Raw genomic sequence first — 20,740 nt, forward strand, 5'->3', positions numbered from 1 at the left:
ACCTATTTTAGTGTCAAGAAAATTATCAAAATTGGTTTTTGCTGAGATGACTATAGGAATCTCCTGATTGGTAAGCAAATTCACAGCTGTCACTGAAGTGAGTGAGTCTGAAAACAAATGTAATGAAATGGTAAGAAAACTATGACAGAAGATATACTAAGAACATCACTTACCATTAGAATGCAGGTTATCTTAAACATACATGAATTTTAAATTACAATTTTCTTTAAAAAAGAAATCAAATGAAAAACTTAATCATATTTCTAAAAAGCTCAGATATATTAAAATGTGCAGTTAGTCAGATTGACAAATTTTCATGATTAGAAAACATAAAAAGCATCTGAATAAAAACAGAGTAAGATCTGGATTACAATAAAAAAAATTTGGTCTCTGACCAAAATGCAGGCCTTCTGCAAAGTTGTATTAATTGGCTTTAGTAAGCCCTAATTTCTATACTAGCATATAATATTACAAAATTCCACCCAAAAAATCAGATAAAACTGCAGTGGAACATATATCCTTATGATTAATTTCTTACAGAAGGACTACAAAGCATGTGAAATACTGACCACTGTTAAAAAGCCACCTAAGTAATGTATTGATTTGCAAACAGAATATTCATATTATTATTAGAGATGAGGAACCCAATGTCCGCAAGGAAGGGGAGAAAGGAGAGAATCAAGGGTGAGAACTGTAATAAGCTCAAATTGATGTACAATGTACAACTTGGGTGGCTCAGCAAGAAGCAAATAAAATCTAAACACTCTAAGTTTTAAGGATTCAAACCCCAGATCTCACTTTGGACCTATTTCTAACTTTTGTAGTGCCTTTAAGTTGATTTAATAGATTTCACAGAGTATTCTGAGTTGGAAGGCACCCACAAGGATCATCAAGTCCAACTCTTTAGTGAATTGCCCATATGGGGATTGAACACATGGACCTTGGTGTTCTTAGCACCATGCTCTAACCAACAGATGATAATTACAGTAATTAAAATATGGGCTGCTAAGAGCTTCCTTTCACCTATTTTCATAGCTAAGCCTAGGAAAGTCTTAGGTTTGTATTGCAATGCATGAAAGTTGCTTGAAGTAAAGTAACAGCAATTTTGAGAACAGGGCTGCTGTATCTCATCACTCTTCTTAACGCAAATGATATATTTATTTCTTTCTAATTAATAATTTTTCAGGTTTCAGATGTCTGAGATATTCCTATTATAAAGAAAATTTCCACATTCAAGCCACTGCACACAGCTCTCCTCCTCTGTTTAAAAAAAGTACAAAAGGAGTAATTCCATTCTCTAAAAGCAACTAACCAAAAAGCGTCATGAACAGGAAGCTGAGTGGGTAGGACAGTCTGCTTTTAAAAATAACTTCTCTCTTCTACCCAGCAATAATTTTGATCTATTGCTGGAACCCAGAATAATAACTCCAGTTTATGAAGGTGCTCTTTCCTGTGCTCATTTGCTCACATTATTATCATGATAACTGAAACGAGATGATATTACAGTTACAAATGTAAAAGAATCCATACATAGTATTTTACTGAGATAATGAACCACTTAAGGGTCAAATCTTTATCTCAGACACCTCATACCTAGAGGTGTCAAACTAGAAGACTTACCAGATTCTAAATTAACACAAATTTTTCTGGGCAAAAAACTGAATGTTTGAAAACTGGTTGCTCCCATCTATTTGAATAATAATAGCCTAAAATATTAACCTATACTCCAACAGTAAAGGTATTAGTATTAATTTTCAGTTACCTAGCGAGAAAACAGCTTTTTAAAATCTGCTCTAAAATATAAAAACATAAACTCCTAATTATTTAAATGAGAACACAGTGAAGAAAGGGAGTTACAAGACTATTGCCATTGAAAACAAATACACTTAACTAAATTAAAAATTGTAATGTTACTGGTGAATTTTCTTAAAAAATCTTGGTTAATGTGAAAATACACTCTATACAAGGCCATCCAAAATTTCTTTTTATTTAAATGGCACCATTGGCCTTTCTTATGTACCATGGCTGAAATGCAAAGCTGAAAGTTCATGTAGGAATTCCTCTCCTTTTTGTTCTCTTCTTTGGAACATATCAGTCTGTGCCTTTGAGTCTGTGCCTCAAGAAATAGTAAGAAATACTGGCCAATTTCAACTGAAGAATACATAGAAGTATATTTACAAGTAGCAGAAGTACAGAACACCAGAGTTATGATTCTGGAATTGTTCCCCTTGAGGACTTTATGGCCGTCATTATCCCAGCTGAGAGTTTCTTTACTTAGCTCAACCAGAAGGTTTAAGTTTACTGGTAACAAGACACAAAAAAGCTTTTACAAGTATTTCCACTTAAAAACCAATACAAAAAGTATACTGTTGTCCTTATCAAAAGCACACTGCACACGTGTGGTTTGGCTTAAAGCACAAAAACCAAGGTACAGGCACATGCATGGCTGTGAGTTTCTGCAGTTAGTGCTTTCATTTGGCTCAACTGCAAGAACTGCAAATTTGTTCTCCAAAATTCTCCAAGCTTTGCTCACCTCTGAGACAAGGGCTTTATATACTCAACAAAATCAGGCTCTGTTTTTTTTTTTTTTTCCTACTAGCAAGCAAACTTTTTCAAGGTTATAGAAATTAGGCACTCAAAAAAAACCAGGATCTGTGCAACCAACACATTTTCCCACAAGATTCCTGCTTCACTGCTGTTGACATCAGATGTTATACAGACAATGAAACCTCATCTTTACCAGTAGAGGGGGAAAAAAATATTGACCACCAGTCTGATGTAGAAACAAAAAATATTCAGTATACACTGTATTTACTCTTGCAATTTTCAGGTTTTCCAAACAACAAAAAAATACTAGGCCATGGATGCTAAATACAGGCAGAAATGGTGGTAGGAGCCTTCAGAACGCAGTTAACAACATTAAAGAATTATCACTTATTTGTATCCACTGTCACTTATTTGTATCCCCTGTACAAGTCATGAATAGGGATATTCTGAACTCACTCCATTTGAGTCTTGTATTAACTAAGGATCTGCACAGCAGAGAATTATTTTGCTGTCTATCCATGATCCCTCTGCTAGGTATTTGTGATCTATTGCTCTCCTTATATTCCCTGTGACAGGAAGGAATCATTGTTGGTGCAAGAGTTGGTTCTGCTGTCTTTGTGCTAATGACAAATTACCATATAGACATGAGATTTTCCAGTGGGCTGACACAGTCAAATTTGGACTATTCATTTCTGGTAAAAGCCTTACAGCCATTATAAAAAGAAGAATTCTAGCACAGCTGCTCTCACCACATCTGAAGCCAGGACAGGCTGGTGTGACACTGTGTGACATATACCAAGAATCAAAAGACCTGCTCCCTCTCAACAGGAACAGCTCCTGCTCAGCTTGACACACATTCTCTAAAGATCATTCTCCAAAATTGTTGCTCTTCTACAACAAAATGCAGTATGAGAAAAATATCACCTTTCCCTGCGATGAACTCCTTCTGAAAGACTTCCTTGAGACTGCTGTTACCATGCAGCAGCCTGTGAGTTGGCAAGATATATAAATGGGAAGCTCCATAAATGGCTTCAGGCGTATAGGTGTAAGCTGCTAGCTTCTCTCCTGTTACTTCACCATTAACCTGAAAAAGAGCAGAATAATTCCCACTGAAAGTGCAGTGGTTTTAGATTCCCCTTCCTTTTTACACAACTAACAAGTCTACATCACCTTGTAGAAATACACAGATCCAAATACTGAAGCCAGACACATTCCCACTATAGGAATTTTCCAGACTCAAACCTCGACAAAACTTACTTTTAAGGCCTTGAGGAAGTTACTTTACAGTCTTGCCTCAGTTTATCTAAATATATCTATAAAAATATAATACTGAATTTATATGTAATATTGCATTGTGCTACTGAGCTAGATTCAATCCCTGGCTAAGCAACCTGGAATCCTTCTATTGGCTTTTAATATGTATGCCCTGTTTCCAAGAAACTGAAATGAGATGTTAACTTTGAAATCTAAAGAGAATTTAAGATTTTTTCAGCTACCATATGGCTTTCCACCATACCGCTCTGATGAAGTCAATGTTGCGACTTATGTACGGAAATAAACCAATAAAAGGTGGCACAACATTAAAACAACTGGACAGAAAAATGAGTAATAACCTTCAAAGACTGCTTAGGAATCACCACTTGGAACTATCAACAAGGTTTATATCTTAGGTCAACTAACTGCTGAGTGTATGGGGGTCTTAGAGGAAGATTTTTCTGTAATAAGCATTAAATTTTCAGAAATAATTGATAAAAACAACCTAAATACAAAAAGGCACCTTCTAGCAGGGTGCAAATCAGAGGTATTTAGAAGGTTTAAGCTATCTCAATTTGACGTTCCCAAAGATTCAGTATTTTAAAATAAGAAGTCACTTTTAAAATGCTAGAGCAGAGTAAATTAGCACAATAAAGCTTTGAAGCACAAGGGTTGAAATTTGATCAGTCTCTGAAAAATCTCTCCTGTCACTATCATATAAACGAAACCTTTTGCCTCTCTTCAGAAAAGTGGGAAAATCTGAAGTCCTTCTGAATACAATTATAATTTTCTTCAGGTTTATTTTTCCTTCATCTTCTTTCTTTCCATCTAGACTTCTTTATAGCTCCATCACTACCAAATGGTGTGCTTTTCTTTATTTTAATTATTGTATATAGGAAATTAAATAATTGACAAATGTAAGCAAAGTAGGTTGCCTGAGGTCAGCCTGGGTCTGACAGAGAAGATACCGTGCAGAGAGGAGCAAAAGCCCAGCTAGATCTCAGCTGACTCGCGCAGTTGATATTTCTCTTGGCACTGCTCCCTAAGTGTCCTGGCTTCCAGGAAAGCTTATTAGTTGGCATATATTTTGGCATAAATACACACAGCCAACTTGCATACATTTGAACACACAAGCCCTTTCCTAAGGAGGATAGCAAGGAGTATCCCTTCAACCCACAAGTGGTGTTCTTCAGGAATCTGTCCTGGTCTGGGCATGAATATTGTAATAACCTTTAGTAGGTTTCAAGCTTTTGATACCTGAAAATCCATTCCCACCACCAAGCATTTCAGGGGTTACAGTTAGCCCAGCCAAGATAGCAGCAACTGAAATTTCTGACTTACCTTTAGCAAGAAATCAAGCGAGCAACCAACGCAGTCACCTATCCAATTTGCTTGCATTTCTTTAATACCATACCACTCAGGGAGATCAGACAAAGCATCAAACATAGCCTAAAGCAATAAAAGAAAGAATTAGGAAAGAATTCAGCTTTTATAAGCATACAGATTAATATTATGGGTTTAGTTATAACTAACAGCAAAATGGTTAAGGTGCTGGTAGAAGAGGAGGCTCAGGGGTGACCTTATCACTCTCTACAACTACCTGAAGGAGGTGGGCATTGGCCTCTTCTCCCAGGTAACAAGTGACAGGACCAGAGGAAATGGCCTCAAGTTGCGCCAGGGGACGTTTAGATTGGATCTTAGGAAAAATTTCTTCATGGAAAGGGCTGTCAAACATTGGAAAAGGCTGCCCAGGGAAGTGCTTGAGTGATCATCTCTGCGAGTATTTAAAAAGCCCACAGACACGGTGCTTAGGGACAGGGATTAGTGATGGACTTGGCAGTGCTGGGTTACTGGTTGGACTTGAGGATCTCAAAGGTCTTTCCCAACCTAAATGATTCTATATTATGCAGCAGAGAAGAAATTAAGTGGTGTCTCCTTCAATAGTCATAATGTCCAACAGCCAACATACACTTCGACATATATTTATACTCAACAAGAGATGTATCCATATATTTATGTGCTTTCTGATGGGTGGCATGGAAGCAAAACAGACTTTCCAAATCAACTAATACTTGTCCAAACAATTTGAACATTATGATTTTAATAAATGAAGTCTATAAACAAGAAAAGGAGAAGACAAAGGGACAGATAACTCAAAGCTCATCTCATTTTTCATTTCATAACAGTTCACATTTTTGTTATGAATACTCCATGACTGTCCAAAATCTTTACTTTGGCAGAAGTACAGCCAGAGGCATGAGTCACTCGGACAGATGGTGAATATGCTGAACTATTACAGTTAAAATCTAAGAATAAGGCAACATGTTGAATAATTTCTCCTTCAGCTGTGACGCCCAACATCAAATGTGCAAGCTCTTTATTATCCCATTAATTGCTAACAACCTGCAGGGATGGACAGTAGCTCCTATGTGCGGCTCCAGCTAAACAGTAGGTAGTCAGATAATTAGTGAATGTAGAATTCAATCTTTTTCAAGAATGTGTTTCAAGTTGTGTTTTAATGACATTCTTAAGTAATTTCAAAGTGAAATGCATAAAAGATACTGTAAGAATTATTTTCTAGCTACTGCTCTGTAATATATCTATCATTCAGAATACAACAAAAGGCATGTCCTTCATAAATCATAACATCACACTACCACTTGGGACTATTATTGCTTTCTACATCTTTAAGAATCAAACTGATTTATTGATGATTTATAAATTAAATAATTTTATTTTTTTGAAGGTTTTATTGTTTTGGAAGGTTTTATTGTTTCGGAAGGTTTTTTTTATAGTGTAACTTTAACCAGTTTTAGCTCACAGTTGCAAACATACTATATCACAGAGAATTCCAAGCTCTCAATATTCTCACTAATTGCAGTATTGTTACAGAGACTACTGAGCTTTATCTGCCATGAACCATCCATGTACATATATATATCTACCAAAGAATAATGAGTAGCTAGAGGTATATATATAGACATATATACACAATTCTTGGATATATTCTTTTCAAGAATTTTATGCCTTTTAGAAAGAATGAAATTGTGCCAATGCATGCAGAACTGGCTGGACACATCAGTACATTTTTATAAATCCTCCTGCTTGGATATTCATTCAAATTTACATTACATTTTGCTGGCAGAAGCAGCTAAATGTGCATGTGCTCTGCTGAAACTGTACAGTCTGTAATTCCTTGCCAGCAAAACTTTCTATATGTTTTTTCACTGCAGGATTAATACATCGAGATCATCCATACCAGTTTGATAATGATTTTACTCTAATTCATTGGCCTTATTATAAGCTATAGGCCACAGTTTAACTTTGTCCAGTCCTTCTCTTGATAATGCAATTGCTTGCTGCAGTTAATTACAGTAAGAGCCAACTTGACTTCACCTCAGTGAAGACAACTAAACTTATTCTGCGTGATGACACAGCCTAGCAGGGTTTGCAATCACAAACCCTTCACATTTTAATTTGCATATAAACAGTAGTATAGTGTGATACAAAAAAACACAACCCACAAACAAGAAAAACCTTAAAAAATTTTAATATGGAATTGTGTTTCACAGTTCTTCATACTCAATGCATTACCTTGGTTTCTTGTAATGGTTACAAATAGCAGACGAAGCAGAAAATGAACATGTAAACTACAAACACTTTATCTAGTGTCACAGAGGCAAAAAATATAGAGAATGTATACTGATAGCATGTTAATAAGTGTTTCTGAATGGTAAATTAAACTAGGATACTCACTAGTAGGAAAGCAGAGAAATATTAACTCTTACACGCATGAATGCACTTGTACATTCGAAATTCATCCATGCAAATTAGGAGCTTTTAAAAAATTGCTTAATGAAAATCCTTTAAAAAAAATTCATTTTCAAATCCAATTGCATCCTGCAAAAATAGAAACCCATAAATATATGTTAAAACTGTTATTAGTTTTAAAAAATTGCAGGTTGACTGTTTGGGTATACGAAACTCTTGACCAACACTAGCATAGAAATTCCTGAATATCATAAGCTAGTGTTTGGAAAGTAAAATACTAACTTCATGAATTTTGTTTCCATGTTCTTTTTTAAAATCACTGCCATGTTTGGTAAAACATCTGAATCGTTGAATTAGCCCCATGAATTCTGCAATTTGCCAGCCCTGGCAGTGTTCAAGGACAAGGCTGGATGGGGCCCTGAGCCACCTGGTCTAGTGGGAGGTGTCCCTGCCCACAGCAAGGGCTGTTGGGACTAGATGATCTTTAAGGCACATTCTAACCCCTTAACATGTTTCCTTAAACAAAAATTCTGATCCTTAATGACATGTATATAAATCCTAGTTATCATGCCACAAGTTTATTAACCAGGTTTGTTAACACAGAGAAGACAATTGACAAGAAGATTCTCAGCACACAGGAAAATGAAGTAAAACCATGTTGGATTGTGGAGGAGGCAAAGAACAGCAGCAGCATTACGATCCAGTAAGTAGAGACTGATAAGATTATCAAATAAACTCAATTTTCAAACTTCTGATGATGACTTAATAGTAAGAAATTTGGAAACATTAGGTAGCATAGCCCTTCTGCTTTCATTTTTCATTACTCAGGAAGAGACAAGAAAACTTCGAATGCAAATGTCTAATTACAGGAGAAATTACTCCCATCTTAATTAAACACAAGTCAGGGAATAGCATAAATACATTTTGGCAGTCTTTCAGATCTAAAGATAGACAGCCTGAGGAAAAAGCTAAAGAATTCAAAGCTATGTTCAGGGATGAGAAAGACTTCAAGGCTCTAATACCTGGAGAAGATGAAGACTCAGGATAAACTAATGTTTCACAGGACCGCTTTACTCTTTCAGAACACACAGAAAGTTCTGGCACAGCTAGAAGATGAAAGTCAACCAGCTCAGATGATCAGAAAGTCACAAAGCCAAGATGAGTTTGCTGAAATTTCATCACAGACAATGATGACCAAGTCTGAAACTAGAAGTAACGCATTCGCACGTGGAAAACAGATCTCACATATCGAGCTGTTTAGTCTGCTGAAGATTATGCCAGAAACAGAACTTCAGTTAAGCAATCTTCAGGCAAAAAAGTGTCCATAAAACCCCTGCTTGTAGTTCAAAGAGGGAGGATTCTGCTGAGCATCTAAAAAATTCAACCTCTGACTTTGTGAACTAAAATTTTTAGTAGATCAATACTTGCTATGATTTCATAGCAAGAGTATTTCAACTCTTCTATAATTGTAAATGAAAAAAAGTGAAAAATCTAAACATAAGCTATGAAGTCAAATGTATACTCTTTTTTCAGTGAAGACACTTTAATGAAGTTTGACATATTTGCAAGAAAACAAGACTAAAATAAAAAGGTCAGCAAAAGGTTGCATTTCAAAAGAATTCAATTCATTAGCAAAATAAAATTGCATTCTACTGTATTACAATAAAATTAAAAAGCTTTTTTTCTGAGGAAAAGTCAAATAAATATGCAAGCTCTGTTTGGATTAAAATTAAATTCTTCACTTTATTTGATCAAACTCCCAAAAGAGTATCCAAACATTAAAATAAAGATTACATGAAATCATTTAATACAACTCAATATATTAACTAAAGTAGAGAAAATTAAAGTTGGGCTGCCCACTGTTTTATTTTGCACTCTATTGCACAGTTCCAACTGTGATTATGCGGTACAGCTTCTGCTGGTATTTAATCTCTTCTTGTTTTATTACTTTTTTTTCCTCCAGTATTTTCTGTCTGTACTATTGTAGGTCACTCTTGACTTTTATTTCCCATGTGTGAAGAATACTGAAAACATACATTAAATAGGAGCAATAACATAGATACTGTTTATACTCCAAATTCTTTCTCATAAATGCCTGGACTGTCAGCAGTTTTCCATTTCTTTACCCTAAAATTTATGGGCACCAAACACCTCTGATTTGATTATGTAGAAGTGAGGCAAATAAATAATTCCTCAAAGGCAAAAAGTAAAGCCATCATTATTCTCCAGATTTGCTCTTCAGGGCTGTTCTCTGCTTAAATTACCAAAGTGAAGACACTCCCTTTTCAATATGATGAAGAGTATCTTTGTGATGAGTAATTGATTTCATAAATATAAAAGCTCTTTAAAAATATTTGTTATCATTTTTAGTAGTAATGAGCATTCACTGTTTTGATTTATCTTATATCAACAGGAACTTAAATTGATTTGATGATATTGCTGTATCATCAAATGAGATGCAGTGTTTAAACAAAGGTGAAAAGACCAGCCTGGTCTGGATATCCACAAACAACTTTCTGTCTCGCCAAGCTGACAAAATAGGTGCAATTTTTTATTAATGAAGTGCTAAGCAAGCTGAGGAGGCAGTGCTCTTAGTCCCTGTCCAGAAGAGAGCTCTCAGCATGACTCAAGAGGAAGAGTTTCAAAGTGAGGTTTATCAGGCCTGTTCTGTTGGAAGAAGACAACTATGAGCTAGATCCCAAGGGTAGAAAATGAATAAAATCACACATAAAGAATGAAAAACTAACGAGCCAGCATTTCAGTTCTCAGCAGTGAGGCATTACCTCATGCTATGAAAAAGCCTAAGTACTGACAAGACTAAAATGCAACAGTTCAATTTCATTACATTTCATTACTGTTCTGCTTAGTATTAAGAAATAAAATAGAAAATTAAAAAAATCAAGCAAAACACAATTACATTAAATAATTCCAAATCTATTCAAACCAGATACAGCACAAAGCAGAGAAAAGATAGAGAAGAACTGTCGGATCATTTCTTCTGTTCCACTCACAGTCAGCCCCATGCCCAACACCCATGTTCCTGCACTCCACAGAATATGAGATAGCTTTGTCTCTAAATGTCTGTACAAAAAAAATTATCTAAGAAAGGGTACTACTTATCTGTATGGCAGCTGTAAATTACAACAGTATAATTTTGTTGGTCCTGTTACATTCCCCAGTATTTAAATTAAACATGCTAGGCTGGGCAATAAAGGGACACGAGTTAAGGCAAAAGTTGAAGTTTTAAAGTTGTTTCTATTCAATTTTCTTCAAGAAAAGTTTATTTTCCAGTCAATTGGGTGATTTTTGTAAAGTGAAATATGTTAAAACAGAAGAACAGAGACTATAATAAGACTAACCTTACCTATTCTGATTTGAGGGCTCAGCTGACCATGCATAAAAAACCTCATAATAGCAACTTACAGGTACATGTAGAAAATACTAACATTTACAGATAGATTTTCCAATGAAACTGCCTACAGGTTCAGCTGGGTAACCATAGCAACTAAATGTTTTGCTTAAACATCTTAAATGCACAGACAACAATTTGAATAATAATGCCATCAGTTAAGGCATAGGCATTATATTTTTCTCAAAGAAATCTGTCAAAAGAAAAATAACAATTAAAATGTTCTTTTAAAATCCATAAAAGCTGCTAGACCATTTCATACGTACTTTACAGTTTAAAAAAATGGCTCATGATTACTTTATGACTTTACATAACCAAAATACTTTCTGCTAAGCATTTAAAAGCATGGTCAATATTTTTGCGCTTTGAAAAATATTCATTGCTGATAGTAAATTGCCATGTGAGCCAACACTGCTTTGTTTGCATTTTTTTCTGCAAGAAAGGAATATGATCTGGTGCAGTAACAGTAAGGAAATCAAAGCAAATCCACAGGAGATGATTCCTCTCAACAGATCAGACATCTGAAAAATAGTGTGTGTAGGAATGAAACACTGACTCCTGTAACACACATGACTTCACAGCCCATTACTGATCATGTAATTCCTTGTTGTTATTTGAAGCATTGCAGATGACAATTACTCTGACTAGTTTTTATTTTTATTAAGGTTGTGAGACACAAGGAAAACATCAGATGATAAATGGGCAAAAGAGAGAAACACGGATGACTAGAATGATTATCAATACACAGTATAAATAGGCTGAATAGTTACAACAAAATAATTTGTGGATGTTCCAAGTAGAAAATAAGTTATATCCGTACATATTCAGCCATTATTGCTAGCTGGTAATTTGCATGATGAATTAAGGGATAGCAGATTCATTAAATATCTCTTGAATGGAACTCTGTCTATGAAACAAGGTTATGAAAGAAAGAGTTATATTTTCCTCTTACACAGGAGAGGAGCGAGTTACCAAAACTAAAGATATTTTCCAACATATTTTCCTGCTATGTCAACTTACAGAAAACTCAGATATAACTTTGGGAAGGAATAGGGAAGAGATCTGCAGAGAGCTTTGTTCCAGAAAAAGGGCAAAGAAGGTGAAACTTTTGGACATTTGGCCTCCAATTTCTGTAAACTTTTCAGAAAAAATATTAGTCACTATTGAAAGTGCAAGCAAAAGGTGATCAGAATCAAATGGCTTCCCCCATGATATACCAAAAGCAGACAAAAGCCTCGCTGTAGAAAGACGAGTGGGACACTCATAAAATACTAACCCTCTAAGTCTGAAACTAGCCAAAGTGGGAAAAAAAAATACATATCTTCCCCAAAAGGTGCAAGGATTAAATTACTATCCGATAATCTCTTGGTGCCTTCCCATTTTTTAATTTCAAAATAAAAAGTAGTTAAAATTCAGTGATTAACAGAAATCTAGACATACAGCTCACTGAGAGCCTGATCCACTTAGCTCTGTACTTTTTCCCAAAAGCAGGAGAAGCATCTTGCACAAAGAAGGATTAAATCTGCTCTGTGCCCATGAACCTGTCCAACCCGTGAGAAAATACCGAATGATTTTGACCACACTAATCTGACAACATCTTAACCTTCTGGACACCTTCTAAAGAAGCAGAACTGGATGAAAGTTGTTCAGTGGGCAATTGACTCAGGGTATAAAGAGCTCAGGGCAAGACAAGTTCTGGAAGGGCAAACTTCTACTTATTAGTGTTTCATTGCAAAAAAAGTCAACTGTGAATTTGAAATCTCTAGGCCTGCTACAGATCTTTATAATGTCTTCTCAGATGTCCCTTTTACAGGAGTCTGGCATGTGGCTTATCGTAAGTAACCTTCACCATATAAGCTAAGCTTGGATATAAATGCTCTGTACCAGTGTAGCATCCTAAGCCTTCATGAACCTGAAAATAATTGCAGTGGAGTTATTATACACATATTCATGGTGAGCCCCAAATAACTGACAAACAAGGAAAGCAAGATCCATAAAGAACCTATATGTATTTATTTATCATTAGAAGCACAAGTATCTGAAGTCTGTGAGCTGCGAAGGATTTCAGGAAAAGGAAGTTGTACTGGTAGTGGTTCTGGTCCATTACGTAAGCCAGGAAAATTTCTTTATGGAAATATGTGTCTTCAAAATCAGGAGACACGAAATAACCCACCTTGCTGAAGTGAAGGTATCATCACCACTAATGCTATCATCCTGAAATCTTATTAGTGATTAAAGCTCTTTAACTTTTCGAAGTTAAAGAGATGTCTCTATCCTTCACATCTACTAGGAGCAGCTCCGTAAAATCTGAACCCTCCACTCCAAGATGAAAGGGTCTGTAAACGATAAAGGTAAATGAACATCTCCCTCTCAAAGCCCGGTCTCCTGGCAAGGGCTTTTGAAAAGAGGTGGGGAAGAAGGTTTAAGGAGTAGACTAGGAAAAGTGATTGCTGTAACCACGGTATTCAACAGTGTAGGACAACGTGGATTCAGATCAACTGTCAATAGCCTGAATCCAAAGAGAAAGTAAACAACAGAAACATATTTGGAGGGAAGGACTCAAGGCTCTTACCACTCCTTGAAAAGTACTGGGGTAACTATCATAAGGAATAAAGAAATGTGTGCAAAGTTGAGTTTCAAGGATAATTAGTCAAGACATTTGGAAAGAGGAGCCAAAGTTGTAGCATTTAAGATCTGTTATTTGACTTCTGTCAAAATTCTGTTGTGAAGCTTCCTGATTATGTCATTGTGGGCACAGAGTTTCTAAGAGATTGAAAGACTTAGCCAGTATTAGCTCAGATACAGCCTCCCTCTGAGGGATTGTCTTTAGTTGTGGCTTGCAGTTCATGGGCACTCAGCGCTGTATGGCCATAAGAGTCTTCTTCAGAAAGTAAGACACAACATGCTATGTTATCTAATCTCTTGTAACTTGAAAAAATTAAAAAACCTACAAAAAAAGGGAATTTATTTGTCCTAACCTTCCGAGAATGAAAACCTTCTAGTATCAGATATTGGACTTAGTATAGCAGAGCCTGGTAATCTGCTCTTCTTATTTGAAGGTTTGGGAATTTAGAAAAAAGTAATATTTCTCCCTCTACAACCAAATGTTTTAAGCCCTTGCCAGAAGAAGCAAAGTGAGACTGAAAGTGTGCCAGAACCATAGCAACAAAAAATGGGAGTCAGTGGAGGGTGAGTAAAAAGGAAAATCCAGACCACCTGCCGATACTTGGTAGCATCTGTCACTGTACAAGAAGTGGGAGAACATGAAGGCAATGCTTGCCAAAGCACTTGAGCTCGAAGCAATATGGCATCATTCATGGATCTGGTTGTATCAGCCAGCATAGACCCTACAGAATACCAGCCATGAACAGAACAAAATTTTGGGAAACCTTTCCAGAGAACTGTAGAGTACTCAACTGTCTTCTGTAGCAATGCTTTAAGATTTTGTAGGGGTTTATATAAAAGTTCACCCCCAAACGAAAAGCAGAAGCAGCTCTCATTCATGATACCACTAAGATGTTCAAGAGCAAAAGGTCACTTGTACATTTACCCTTCATGTAGGCAAAGGATATGGTAGTCTCCTGAGGTGACATCTTTGGCAGGGAAGATGAGGGAGTGTTGTAGACGCAAAAGTTCCTACTTATTGGAGAGTGACATGTTGGAGACATGATAATTCCAAGGGACGATGCCTTTCCTGTAACAGCATTTCTAGAGGGTGAATACTGAGCAAGAGGCAATAATCCTGTAAGCCAAGGGTATTTTCAAGGTTACTGAAAAGCTCCTCAGTCTTGTCTTTTGGTCATGATGAGTAAAACTTTAAGGCTGATTCACCCCTCTTAAAGGGACATAAGAAGAGAAAAGGGATTTGGTGTAAGCATGGATACAGTCCAGAAATACAAGTCATTACTTCCTACAACCTTTATAAAGATAATAGACAAAAGATAGTAAAGGTAGAAACTCTAATGAAGCTCCAGCCTTAAACTGAGGGAAAAAGTGACTCGGTGCAGACCCTGAAATATCACAGAGGTCATAAACCATGAAATCTGGCGGCAAAGGCACCAAAAAAAAGCTCAGAACATTGTGATCATTTTGTGATTGTGCAGACAAAATCCATTTTTCCTTCAGCTATAGCAAATGTTCCCTCTTTACTGCCAGAACAGACAGCACAATCAGAAAACATGCATCTCAAGTACCTCTTTATGTACAAAGAATCAAAGCGCCACACAGGATATCTAAAGTTTTTCTCTTTTTTATGAATGGACCTAGAGTGAGACATTCTTCTCCTCGGATGAGTGGAAATTTATTTTCTTGAATATAAGACTCATGAAAAGGATCAAAGATGAATTTTTAACATTTTCTTGGGAATAACTTTCTCAATCTGTACTTGAAGTCTTAATACACAAAATACTCAGATGGAATAAAAGTTTCACCCAGACAAAAGAAGAAGTTGATACTTTCATCTCAGAGAGTATAAAGTCAAAACTTTTGTCGAAGAATTCATAGGTGTGGAAGTTATACTGTCCCACCACAATCAAAATTTGAGCTCAGAACAAAAAAGGGTATTTAAATAACTTGAAACTATACTTTTTGAATTACAGATAATCAACTAGAGTACACTATGAAGTGAAGTAAAATAGAAGGTCCAGATGAATCTTCAGTAAAGAGAAGGTAACCATAAAGAACTATGGTTCAGACATAGTTGGAAATGAATGCTGGGTGACAGGCTGTACTCCAAGCCCACAGGTCCAATAGGCCAAGTAGGCAAACAATTTTCTAGTTCAAAAGACTGCACAGCTTTACACTCAAAATATGCAGAAAAGTTCTCAGTAAATAACATCATCGTGTGAATTCAGAATTCATTCACCTCTAATTTATACTTTTTGATTTCTTTAAAACTTAATCCCACACCAATTACTTAGAATTCTTCAAGAGTTGAACAGAAAGATTTCAGGGATAGTAATTTTTATATACACACATACACAGCAATGGGTCACATATATTATTATACAATTATGTATTACACAAACATGCATATGTAAAAGATCACATTCAGCTTGATTAATATTTCTGGATGAAAAGTCACCTCTTTAAGTGCTACCATTATTTCCAAAAACTGTATTCTCATACCTTTGCATAAGCAGTTGTTTTGATAAACCACTGTTTGAGGTATTTCTGTTCCACCTTTGCTCCTGAACGCCATGAGCAACCATTGTCATCCACCTGTTCATTAGCTAGAACAGTCTGATCCACTGGATCCCAATTAACCAAGGCCTAAAAAAAGTTACAGGAAGAAAAAAACATTTTCAGCACCTCTTTAAAAAATAGAATCTTACTTTTCAGATACCAAAAGAATTATCCAGAAGTATACCTCGGACCCCTGAGTTTTCTACATTTTTATAGCATCCATTTAAATCAGCAACATGGATTCAGCTGAAGATGTGTTGAATATTCATCTTTTTCAGAACTCAAAAGACCCAAGAATGCAGTTGGCAGTGTTTTTCTAGACTGATCCAGCTAGCAAGAGAGGCTGACACTTGACTGCTTGGTTGTTAAATAAGTAAGTGTTCCGATTGACTATAATGCAAATGATATAGTCTGATACTTGAAAGCTCTTCACTACCAATCCAAAAGTGTTGAGTCAGACTGAAGGGGATGAATAAAAAAGGATGTCCACTTTGAGAGGACAGAATCACAAAGAGGTTGTATAATGGTCAACTATGTTTCAAGTGAAAGAATTGATATTATCTGCACATAACTTCTGTCCGCTGTGTGAATTACTTTTGGAATCACCTTTCCTTGTCAACACAAATGCATTAAAGAAAAGTTAAAGTGCAATAAATCTTAGTGTTCAACTGCACAAACCTTGTTTTTTGAGCGTTAATCAAAATCCCAGACATATTATATTATATATATCGTATAGTACAAACTGAGTATATATATAGTGTTGAACAATTTAGCTGATCACTCACCATAAAGGATATAAGATCACAAAAGAATCCTACCAGTCATTCCAAAAGTGTCATTAAATGTTTAGACATTAAATTTAAAAAATGAAGATAAAGTAAGAGAAAAAACCTATAATCAAAGCAATAAAGAAGAGTTATCCAGTATATTGAGTGTTATTTAGTATTTGAGCTAAATCAGACTGACTGAAAAACAGTAGGTCTATAGAGTTTTAATATATTAAACATCTTCTGAAAATCTCAAATGCATTCTTTGGGTATGAGGAGGACTTAGTATCTCAATCAAAAACTAATCACTGTGCTCCTATTGCTCACGTTACATTTTATCTATCACCTATCACCTTCTGAAGTGCCCCATTTAAGTAGCTGAAAGGTCTTGTCTTTGAATTTTTAAAGTTACATTTTGTTCCTTCCATCTCTCACAGACTTTGGACTAATATCTAGAACCTCGCTAATAAATTAAATCTTTAGTTCCTACTTATACCTCACAAAGGTAACTTCTTGACAATGACAGCCTCTGAAAACTATGACCCCAGGAAGCTGCTGGAAGTCATATACACAAAGGAGACACAATGCAAGAGTGCACAGAGCACACCAATTATTTCAGTTTCCTCGCTATGCCAGTGTAGACCATATGCTTTTAAGACACGATTTGTCTCGTCCAACTTCAGGTATCTACAGCATAAGGCGTCTTGGTGTCTCTGGGTCCACTACAGATTACAGGTATCTAATCAAAAGCACAGGGTCAGGGCAGGTATTATCCTCAACAAGACACCCACATCTGGCCAGGTCAACATTCTCTACAGTATATTGACTAGATCAGCACTGCAGGAAAAAGAAAGAGAATTTTGCTATGGCGAATAAAGGTGCCTTTTATGGATGATGCAGCACCCAGACAGACATTGTTAATCCTCCGTAATTGCAGCTCCTGGACATACTGAGTCTGTGTCTCCCTGCCAGGGTAATTTCTGGTCAGACACACATACTCCTGGCACAGAGTGTTAACTAGGCTAACGCTCTACTTGTCTTATTCTTATTGTCACACTAAGGCTATGAATTATTTCCTTGTACCCAAAATGAAATTGTAATAAAGGAGACTTAAAGCTGTGCAAAAGTACTGCTTAATATATATTGCAGATAAACTGACAACATGAGATTAATATATGCTTTAAGTATATATGACTGTTCAAAGAGACCCAGGGTTATGGGCTCTCTCTGCCATCTGTTTCTTGCCAAAAAGCAACTGGTTCATATCCACCAGAGATTATATCCCCTACAGGTTGACAGATGCTGATTTAAGTCCTCAAACTGATCCTTGACTTGAAAGCAGATGGAAGCTGGAAGCAGATTCAATTGCTGGTACCCAAACACCTCCAGGATCCCACAGTACTTGGAGCCTACATGCAAAATTTATTTTGTATATCATCACTGCTTGGAATGAAGCAGCAAGCCTTGTGCTTTTCAGATTCACTTGGGGTCACTTGCCAAGCAAACAAATTTACATATAAAAATATATTTGTTATGGCAAAGACAGGGGTTTAATTTTTTTTATTACAAACAAAAATAATTACACAAGAAAAAAATAAAAACCCCAACCAAATCTATCTTGTTAGTACATATCACATATTGAGGTTTTTTGCTGGTTATCATTTAAGATCTCTGAGTACATCTTGCCTATGCAAATGGGAGAAGTAGCTCAGTAACACCTTGCCATCTTAAATGCTACCTTTCACCATCAGTCTCTTTCTCTGGGTTCAGAGAATAATTAGAGTACATCCTTAATTATATCCTATGTGGTTTCCTGGTTTCTATAAAATACAAATGAAATATCAAATCATATTTTAAAAATCTTAGTTCCCATTTTAAGTTAGAAATATTCACTAAATTGCTGCTTTGTTTAAACGCAGCTGTTCAGGTATTATGGAACTGCATCGCCTTGGCTATACAGTGAGTTCTCTGGACTATTCATTTAACATCTTTGTTTCACCTCCTGCTTAAGAAATGAACTGAACCCTTCACTTTTCAGATAGCCTGATACGTGTTATTTACAAAATATTATAATTTCTTAATGTACTGCTAGCAGATAAACAGCTGTGATAGTCTTATGGCATCTAGTACTTCTGTAATACTTTAAAGATCACAAATACGGTTCAGGAATAGGACAGCTATGCACCCAATCTCCAATTGTCATATCCAAGCCCATCGGTTCTGAGACAGTATCACAATAATGTTATACAGATAAATAATCTCACTGCTGAAGAGACTCCTAATGATCACAATGTCATAATTTTCATGAGGGAGGTTAAGATCTATAGAAAATTATATATTAAAGCCAGGAAACAAACTAATAAAAGCTATATTCTGATCCTGCACTTCAATGCAAATCTCTGACAATAAACACTTCTAATTTGACTCATTACAATGGCCATTCATATTGGTTTATTAGTTAGTTACATATAAAATGTGTTACATATAAAATGTAGTTACATATAACATTAATTCTATTTTGAATGATTTAAAGTTAATAGAGCACAATCCACTGAATGAATGTGAATGGACAATCTGGAAATGTGCCACTGACACAAATAACTTAAATTAGTGTACCTGCAAAGCATTAAAGTTCAAAGTTTGCACCTACCTCTTTTTGATACACTATCCCAGCTTCAAAAAGCTTAAGAAAGAGATATTGTGTCCATTTGTAGTACTCTGGCAAGCAAGTGGTTACTTCCTGTAGAAATCAAACAAAATAAAAATTCCTGTATTTTCTTACATGGTTTTAGCATAGACAATTAACTCAGGATTGCATAATATATTTCACAGAGAAAACATAAGTGTTTCTTCATGTGTGTGTTCACCTACAAACCTCATTTTTGTAACGTTTGCAATTAGTGATATTCACCTGTACGCGAACCCAGAGAACACAGGCTCCGTGTGGGTTAGATGTGCAAAGAAAAGTTTCCCTCTTAACATGGAATATAAGAATCCTGTAACATTAATGCTGATGGATACAAGAACAGAAGACGAACGGAAATGGGCACAGCTGCCTGAGCTGGGAAACAGATAAAACCAGAAAAAAAAGACCTCTGTCAAAGAAGCCATCCTAGCCAGGTTGCCTTTTCCTTCTGTTGCTCAGCAATGAAAAGCAGGAACTGAGCCTGCTGACTGCTCAGAGGGCTGGGAGCTGCTGCAGTGAAATGAGCAGAGTGAGGAGCCTACAGCTGAAACACTGGATGCAGGAGGACGGAACAACAGCGCACAGGAACCCGGGCTGTTGGTAGACAGAGCATGTGGGGCAGACAGGAGGGAATACAGGGTAAGATTCTAAACTTCAAGATGAAAGACTTGCAAAGGACATCTTACATCCAAAGGTCAATAAGCAACTCCTTCTTAAGTCAAGGCAGCTCAAGTTAGGAGAAGGCTCTAGCTTGAAGGATGGAAAAAATGAGCCATAAAAGAAGTCACAAATGAGGGGAACTGTTAAGAGGGAAATAAAGACAGAAAAAAGAAGGAGGAATGGGAATTAAGACAATAGCAAGTAACTATAATGGATGGCTTTCTTCAAAAGTCAAAAACATTTTCTAAGTTTTTAGTGAAATATAATAATTGAAAAACAACCTACTGACCAACTGCTTAACGAAATTCCATATCTGAAATGTTTGTTCTTAAAAAAATAAACTGCATTTCAAGTAAATATCAAGTAATATGCAAAGATGACTAAGGGATTCCATCATTACAGACTCTCAGCTTTCTCAACACAAACACAGGTTTCACAGGCACAATGCAAACCCATATGCTT

At 36.1% G+C, this 20,740-nt stretch overlaps 1 protein-coding gene across 2 annotated transcripts in view; it reads right to left on the reverse strand.

The window, feature by feature from the left end:
- LARS2 (leucyl-tRNA synthetase 2, mitochondrial) overlaps nucleotides 1-20,740 on the reverse strand; it is an 88,977-nt gene that overhangs the window by 43,788 nt on the left and 24,449 nt on the right. For both annotated transcript variants that reach the window (XM_050318642.1, XM_050318634.1), the window contains exons 6-10: nucleotides 19,583-19,672; nucleotides 16,109-16,252; nucleotides 5,143-5,250; nucleotides 3,472-3,631; nucleotides 3-107 (exon numbers count right to left, since the gene is read on the reverse strand). In XM_050318642.1, coding sequence (XP_050174599.1) covers nucleotides 3-107; nucleotides 3,472-3,631; nucleotides 5,143-5,250; nucleotides 16,109-16,252; nucleotides 19,583-19,672 — 607 coding nt within the window. The remainder of the gene's footprint in view (nucleotides 1-2; nucleotides 108-3,471; nucleotides 3,632-5,142; nucleotides 5,251-16,108; nucleotides 16,253-19,582; nucleotides 19,673-20,740) is intronic.

The sequence above is a fragment of the Myiozetetes cayanensis genome, unplaced genomic scaffold, assembly GCF_022539395.1.
Source record: "Myiozetetes cayanensis isolate MyiCay16 unplaced genomic scaffold, myiCay2020 scf1, whole genome shotgun sequence".
In the NCBI taxonomy this organism is placed as follows: Eukaryota; Metazoa; Chordata; class Aves; order Passeriformes; family Tyrannidae; genus Myiozetetes; species Myiozetetes cayanensis.